The sequence below is a fragment of the Phaseolus vulgaris genome, chromosome 8 (genome assembly GCF_051622355.1).
Source record: "Phaseolus vulgaris cultivar YP4 chromosome 8, ASM5162235v1, whole genome shotgun sequence".
In the NCBI taxonomy this organism is placed as follows: Eukaryota; Viridiplantae; Streptophyta; class Magnoliopsida; order Fabales; family Fabaceae; genus Phaseolus; species Phaseolus vulgaris.
Genome location: NC_143505.1, coordinates 54,247,281 through 54,255,007, shown reverse-complemented (window position 1 = coordinate 54,255,007; position 7,727 = coordinate 54,247,281). Strand labels below are relative to the sequence as shown.

The 7,727-nt window shown below is 33.9% G+C and overlaps 2 protein-coding genes across 2 annotated transcripts; one reads left to right on the top strand and one right to left on the bottom strand.

Annotated features, from left to right (window-relative positions):
* Positions 1 to 26: 26 nt before the first annotated feature.
* Positions 27 to 3,067, top strand: LOC137824343 (transcription initiation factor TFIID subunit 9). The gene is made up of 3 exons (XM_068629958.2): positions 27 to 114; positions 1,595 to 1,867; positions 2,615 to 3,067. Exons 2-3 carry the CDS (start codon positions 1,604 to 1,606, stop codon positions 2,879 to 2,881), a joined length of 531 nt encoding a protein of 176 aa, XP_068486059.1. The 5' UTR covers positions 27 to 114; positions 1,595 to 1,603; the 3' UTR covers positions 2,882 to 3,067.
* A 1,360-nt stretch (positions 3,068 to 4,427) lies between these two features.
* On the bottom strand, positions 4,428 to 7,042 carry CYCB1;4 (Cyclin B1;4). Its single transcript, XM_068632190.1, has 9 exons — positions 6,781 to 7,042; positions 6,456 to 6,585; positions 6,320 to 6,365; positions 5,988 to 6,188; positions 5,771 to 5,887; positions 5,437 to 5,685; positions 5,186 to 5,347; positions 4,917 to 5,098; positions 4,428 to 4,812 (listed from the first exon to the last, which is right to left on the bottom strand). The coding sequence occupies exons 1-9, from the start codon at positions 6,809 to 6,811 to the stop codon at positions 4,671 to 4,673; spliced, it is 1,260 nt and encodes a 419-aa protein (XP_068488291.1). The 5' UTR covers positions 6,812 to 7,042; the 3' UTR covers positions 4,428 to 4,670.
* Positions 7,043 to 7,727: the final 685 nt, after the last annotated feature.

The following is a 7,727-nucleotide window of genomic DNA, read 5'->3' as shown; positions in this document are numbered from 1 at the left end:
TTTTTAGATGCAAACCCTATATTCAGAGTTCAGAAATATATCTAACGTCAGTTTTTCACTTTTGAGCAGAGAAGCTTCCGATTCCGGCACGGCGAGCGGCATTGCAGCTTCTCGGTGAGTTCCTTATCCCTTTCCTTTTCTCCGCTGTGAAAGTGTTGAGAATTTCATGAGTGTGTATAATTCCATTTTTATTTGTGAATATCTTTATCAATGCAAACCATGAATTTTCACTACTTGTTCTGTCCTGGTCTTGGCTATATTATATGCACATATATTGTCTCCTAATGAATGATATATGAGAAATTTTCATGGCGATTGATTATTCACATTCAGACCCGGAATCTGCTTTGCAATTATTATATTTGATGTAATTAGCCAGATTATGTCATTCCTTTCATGATTAAATCGCACTAAAGTTGCAATGTAGTTGTTTTTTGCTTGTGAATTAGGTTAATATAATGTAGGAAGATATAGTTGGATTGAAGAAATTATTAGAGCATTATTGGATCTTAAATTTGAGTAAATCTCCATTGAAACACAACGATATAACATGAAAATGATTTTAAATTTATGATTTGGGATCTCAAAAACACTTTCAATGCGAACCTAATGATTAAATTAGTTTTTAAGTTTTAAAAAACTGAATTGTAAATAAAAAGTTATAAAGTGTATGTAGGTTTTATAAGACATTTGGATTGGATCAAAACTTGTAAGAAAGTTTTAAAAATGATGAAGAGGACCTACTTAAAGTAAAAGAAGAACTTGTACAAGCATCTCCATCAGATGTTTACTCAGGTGTTTGAGTAAAGTACCAGTTACTTGAAGCATTATGTAGTTGTTTGAATAAAGTACTAGTTGTTTGAAGTAACTTTCCGTTGGAGGAATATGTGTTGACACTCAAGTTGCATAAAGATAGTTTGCAGTTATTTCATTAAGAAATTGTTGCTTATCAATAAGGAAATAATATTTTGGCCAAGAGAAAGGGAGAGCAAATAAAGAGAGTATAAAATAAGGAGTGGGAGAGATTAAAAACTATAAAATAATGAGTTAGAGTTTCTTAAAAATTTCTTCAATTAGAGCAAATTTGAGTATGAGTTGCTTAAAAATAATGTGGCATCATATTTTACATTATATAGTGTTAGTTGCTTCCAGTGAAGTTGTCCTAAGAATGTCGAAAGAAGTAATAACAATCAATTATGCGTAGTGTAAAAATTAGTTAGATATCCTAAGCCACCTAATAATTTCTCATTTAGGTTGTTAGGCTTGCTGGCCTTTTGATGATAGGCCTTGGTGTACTTATGCTTATTTGGCCTACTTGGGCTGATAAACTTAGTGACCATAGACAAGTTAGTTAGGCCAAACCTTAACAATACAGAGCCTGTGATAGGTAAACAGGTGAGTTAAAGCTTTGTAATTAGGATCATCAATCAAGTTTAGCCCGATTCACCACTATGCCATTTTTTTTACATTTTTCTCTATCTACTAAACCTCTGTATCAGAGATTGGATTTTTCAACACCGTTGAAATTTATTAACGTAAGATACAATTACCCATTTTGTTTAAAATAATAAAAAAATGTTGTTTTTGGGTGCAGTGGACAGGCATGGCAGATAAAGATGAAGAGTCGGCTATGCCAAGGGATGCAAAGATTGTGAAGTCTTTGTTGAAATCAATGGGCGTGGGGGACTACGAACCTCCTGTTATACACACGATTCTTGAGTTATGGTATCGCTATATAGTTGATGTGTTAACGGATGCCCAAGTGTATTCAGAGCATGCAGGCAAGTCCGAAATTGACTGTGATGATGTTAAGCTTGCTATTCAATCCAAGCTTAACTTCAGTTTCTCACAACCACCTCCTCGCGAGGTAATATTAGTTACTTTTTATTTTTCAATGTCCTTATCCAATGGTTACATTTTATATATTTCACGTCCAATACAGAAGGAAAAATTACACATTATATTTTTTATTGTTGAATTAGGCTGGTTGTGATTTTTCTGATAGAAAATGCTGGCACTCCTTCTCCCCAATGCTTCTATTTTCTGCCTTATTTGTAGTTAAAAACCAAAAATGTATTGCAAGTGTCACGCTAATATGAGAGCTGTTGGCATGTTTATTTACTTCAACTTAAGTAAAACCCATAAGGAGAAAGTTGTTCTATTCTGTTAGTTTCTAGTATTAAATTTCTAATATTAGGAGATATGTTTCATGGAGGAACCTCTTTCAAACTGAACATCCTGAATGGGGCAGAGAGTATTATTTGGAGGATGGATTTAAGAGTTCATTTGCAGGTGTGACAATGATGGTACTACATTCATCAGAAAAAAACATGGTACTACATTCATCAGAAAAAAACATGGTACTATGACCTCTGCTGCACAATTGTAAACAATTAATTTGTTTTTTAAATAATCATACTGGACTACGAAAGAAATCACATATATTGCAGTTTCATTACTAGCTTGCAGAAGTCACAGTTGTTTGGGAATTATGGCTCTGAGATTGCCTTTCAGTGGGACAGGATTTATTGCATAAATCAAAATTATCTATAAAGTTACGGTGTCGTGAAGTATTTGTCGCTTGATCATCTGTTTTTTTACTTCGAGCTGGCAGGTGCTTCTGGAGTTGGCTCAAAACCGCAACAAGATACCATTGCCAAAGACTGTAGCTGGACCTGGTATCCCGCTTCCACCTGATCAGGACACGTTAATCAGTCCGAACTACATGTTTGGAATTCCAAGTCAAGGGTCTGAACCTGAAGAAACAGAGGATGAAGAAACTACTATTCCCAACCCCTCTCAGGAAGAGAAGATAGACATGCAACAACAGGAACTCCATCAAAGAGTATCATTTCCCCTACCCAAATCCCAAAAGGATTAATTCAAGTCCCATATGCCATTTATGATTAACAAATTTACTCTAGCTTACACGAAATTGTTTTACTCCTGTTGTAGTTAACAAAAACCATAAATTTTGTAGCTTGTTCAATTTAGTCTTTTGTAAAGTCCACTGGATTCTGACATTGAAACAAATTGGTATCAAAACAGCTCCTTGTTGTGGTCAGAAGTTCCCGTGAACTCAGTGTTGGCCTCAGCTCTCTATAGTTGTTGGCTTGGAGCCATGCTTATTCTGATAGGGTAAGAAGATGGAAATGGAAGAGGAACTGAGGGGGATGGTATCCGATGATGAAAATGGTTTTAAGTGAGTGAGAAAAAATGGTCAACGGGGAAGCGTGTAGTGACAAAAGGAGTGAACTGAAATTCACAAAACAAAAGGAAATGGCAAAAAAGTGAGGATTTCGAGAAAATGGTGACGTGATCAATAAATTATTTGAGGTACAATGCAGATAACATTCTTTTCTTTTTTTTTGTATTTTTGTCTTTGGTCTTTAGTAGAGACACTAAATAATATGATGTCTTCTAAAATGATAAAAAAAAATAGCAATTAACAGAATGTACGTTAATAGTTATTATTTATTCTAAAATGATAAAATAAATAGCAATTAACAGAATGTACGTTTAATAATTATTATTATGTATATGCTTTTGATTTTATTATTTTGTTTTGAAATATTTATATGAAACAATGAAAAAAGCTTAGTTTCTAACATATTAAAATATGTGTACATATACCTAATATCTAACATAAAAAGAAAATGGCAGGAACAAAATACTTAGCACATACTTTAATTTATTTGTTCAGGGTTTATGAGAAATCCTAAAGTGTAAAAAATAATATAAACGTTAAAAATGTTTGTAATTATACTCGAGAATATTCATCCTACTATGTTTTTGTTTTCTTACCTTACTAGTTTAATCTGAGAGTGTTTTGGCTAATAAGTAAATCAAGAGATGAACACCATTTTTAATCACACAAGTCATTTTAATATCATTTAGAAAATTATATTTACTAAATTACCTAATATTTATTATGTACTTGAATAAAATATGTAATAAATAATAACATCTTTTACACACTAATGTTTGCTATTAAATAAAATATTATTCACTTAATAATTTTAGGCAAAATCATTTTTAGTTTTATCAAGCAATATTCTAAATCGAATATAAAATTTTATCGTGCTAATAATCACTGAAAGAGAAAGTCTTGCAGCAGCAGCAAATGAAGGGAGGAGAGACTCAAAAAAAAAATAAAAAAAATAAAAAAAAAGGAAGAAACTAAATGGACCAAACTTTTTTATATGACTCTGAGAATTTGCATATTATCTGAGAATTTGTTTCACTTGTTGAATATTTTTAGCAACAGTAGCTGCATTATATGTATATTCTGAATACTTATTAAAACTAATGATGGATGCGAGATGAAATAATATTCTGAATTAATCATGCTATCATTTCATTTCTGAACACCTGTTATCTTATTCAAATACACATTTATGGGGCATGCGCATCAATGAAAATGAGAGTTTAATTGACAAAACTCACTCCATATATTCATTATAGTAGCAGCAAAAGTCTGCTATACAAAACATCATCAAACTTTGCTCGAGGCCTTAACCAATTTCCTAGCACTCAAAAGCAAACTTTTGTCTCACTTTAAAACATATAAACCAATATGACACTAAAAAAATATCAATGAATAAAGCTATGATCATAACAGCCATGATCTCCCAAACCCACTAAAGAACCCTCTATATATAACTAGAATGTTAAGACAGTGTTGTCAAGTGCTTTGCTGGAGAACGAAGGGCAACAGAGCAGCAATCTGAGCTACTGAATTTCTTGTAAACTGCCCTAAGCTTACTTTCTGGAGCAGTGGCATGCAGGTTGACTAGGTTTTTGGCGCAATCCCTGGCACCAAAAATAAACAGAAGTCACTTCAGTACTGTTAAAAAAATACCCAGTTGCATGTTTAAATATGTCCAAATATTAGATTTGGTGATCCAAATACTAACCTTAGTTGCTCCTCAGAGTAGCCTGTGTAGTGCTTCAAGGTGCTTGTCCAGAAAGGAGTCCTTTGAAGAGTGTATCGAGCCACAAGTACAGCAGAAGCAGCAATCAAAGAAGGGCAGTGCGAGACTACCGTAGGATAGTGCATCATACCAAGTTCAGCAAGGAAAAACACCATACATTCCATCTACATTGATGAAAATTAGGCACATTCATTTCGGCATTCTAAAATTAAATAATGAGTTTAACAACATCCAACTACGAAGGAATATACCTCTTTATCAGATGGAGTGGAGGCTTTGATGTACCTAACCAAGAAGACATAGGGTGTGGGAACTGTTAAGTACCACTCAAGCTTCCTAAGGATTGTTTTCTCCATCAACAGCACTTGTTCACTTACATAAGCATTGTCTGATATGCACACAAAGTCATTAACCTGCATGCATACATCGGAAACACACCATAAGTAACCACATTTTTTTCTCAAAACATGATCCATGATCATACAAGGGTATAGAAATCCACCTCTGGTGCCCATAACTCCTCATATTTTGAGGCCAGCAGCATAGAGCTGATGCCAACAAGCTGAAGTTCCCTTCTAGCCACGGCCTTCACAGACATGAACCGATCAATGATGTTCAGGGTCAAATAGAGAGTTTCTGGCATGAGCTCAAATTTTCTATGCACTTCTATCAACCAGTCCACAAGGATTGATCTCATCTTGGCGTTAATATCTGGTTGTGAATCCATATAGTCATGCACACAGCCATCTTTCTGCTTCATCAGAATCAGATATATTGTTATAACAACACATGAGGGAAGATGGGGAGATAAACAAAGAAAAACCATAAAACATTACCTCAGTATTTTTGTAAAATTCATAGATATCATCAATATACTCCGCTGCTGCCAATTCATTGTCCGTGTCAGTTGCATCAATGTTCACTACCAATTCCCTTGGAAGTCCACAAGCAGCCTGAGGTTGACACGTTGTGTTGTTAGAACACAGACAACAGTGAAAAGGAACAAACCACATTCCAAAAAGTGAAAGAAAGATAAAGGAACAAGGAGACCACCTTGCTTCGAGCAGAGAGGACTGAACTAAAAGCCTTGGCATCTTTGTCCCTTGTCTTGTTTCCCTTAACAACATATTGCTTATCCTGTTCCTCCGATTCATCATCATCGCTAATCACTATCACTTCAGGTTCCTCTTTAGGCTTCTGAGCTGCCTTCGCCTTTACTACCACCGCAGCATTCTCCACTTCAGTGCTTGACTTCTATACAAGATTCACTCACAGATTTAGAGACGCATCCATTATATAAGAAAAAAATTCTTAACTGATTTCTGTTTATTCAGAAAGGTAAAAACTAAAAAGTCAAAGAAAAACAACGGAAAGAGAAGTGCAACCTTGTTCTTCTCTTGTGCGTTGGCCAACAATTGAGAACGAAAGTTCCTAGTTAAAAATGAGCAGATTTAGACTGGGAAACAAAATACACACTATATTAAAAAGATTGATTTATCAAAAAAATTGTAAGGAAAATACCTTGTAACAGGTTTAGACACATTAATACCACCATGGCCTTGTTTGGCCACAAGATTCCCAATATCCTGAAGAACCCTTCTGTTTCTTCCTTCACCACCCATATTCTTCTGCTTGTTCTCGCGAACCTCACCTTAAACCACACACAAAAACTACAATTTCAGAAACGAAAGAGACAGAAAATAAAGCGCAGAATACATATCCAAACTTTATCCCAACAAATCTTAAAAAAGACCCCAAGTGCAAGAAAAAAAACAAAGAAACATTCAAACGTATATCATGTTGGCAGCAAGAAAAGAACAAAAAGAACAAAAGGACAAAAAAAAACCATTGATGGGTTGTTCCGCTATGGAAGCCATAACAACGTTTTGTTGCGTTTCTTGAAAAGTTGAGCCAAAAACACCGCCGAGAGTGGAGAGCAGCGACGACAGAAACCCCTGAAGACCACCGTTCCGCACCTCTCCTCCGGCTTCTACGTCAGTTAGCGCCACCGCGGATTCAAGCACTGTCTCTGTAGCAACTTTCTCTCTTTTTCTTCTACGACGAACGTATGAAACAGTGTGTTGGTATGTTTCTTTGTTCCTTTGTGAAATAAACCTTTGTTCAACGACTATGTTTTATTTATACAACACACACTCTCTTCCAACGGTCAATTCTATCTTCAACCTCAACCGTCAGATTTTCTCTCGCATCAACGGCTACTAATCTTATAGCCGTTACCCTCATTTCTCATTCCCAAATTTAACCGCTCCTTTCCTTTTTTATTTGTTTCTAATATGACTCTTACAAATTATTTATTAACAAAATTGAAAGAGCTTCTTCCATTTTCACCATACACAACATCAATCACATTTAATAAATCTATTTTTTAATTAATTTTTATTTCTAAATTTTAAATTTGATATTTTACTTCAAATATTTGAATTCAGTGTCACATACAAGTGTCTTTGATTTATTTTTTAATGAAATTAAAAGTGTGATTCCGCCTTTGCCACTTCGATTCATTTTTCAATTAACACAACACGTTGTGGCCTTTCACTTATTTAAATTGAATATGTTTTTTTCTTTAATTAATAATAGGTAAAAGAAATAAATATAATAAAAAATACATTAAAATATAAATATAATAATGAAAATAAATAAATTAATTAAAAAATAAAAGCTTACTAAAGTAGTTTTTAGGTTATAAGTAAAAAAATTATAAAATAAGCTATTTGATGTCCATCTTTATTAAAAAAAATCAACCTTGTCAAATAGTATTTAGTCATAAAATTT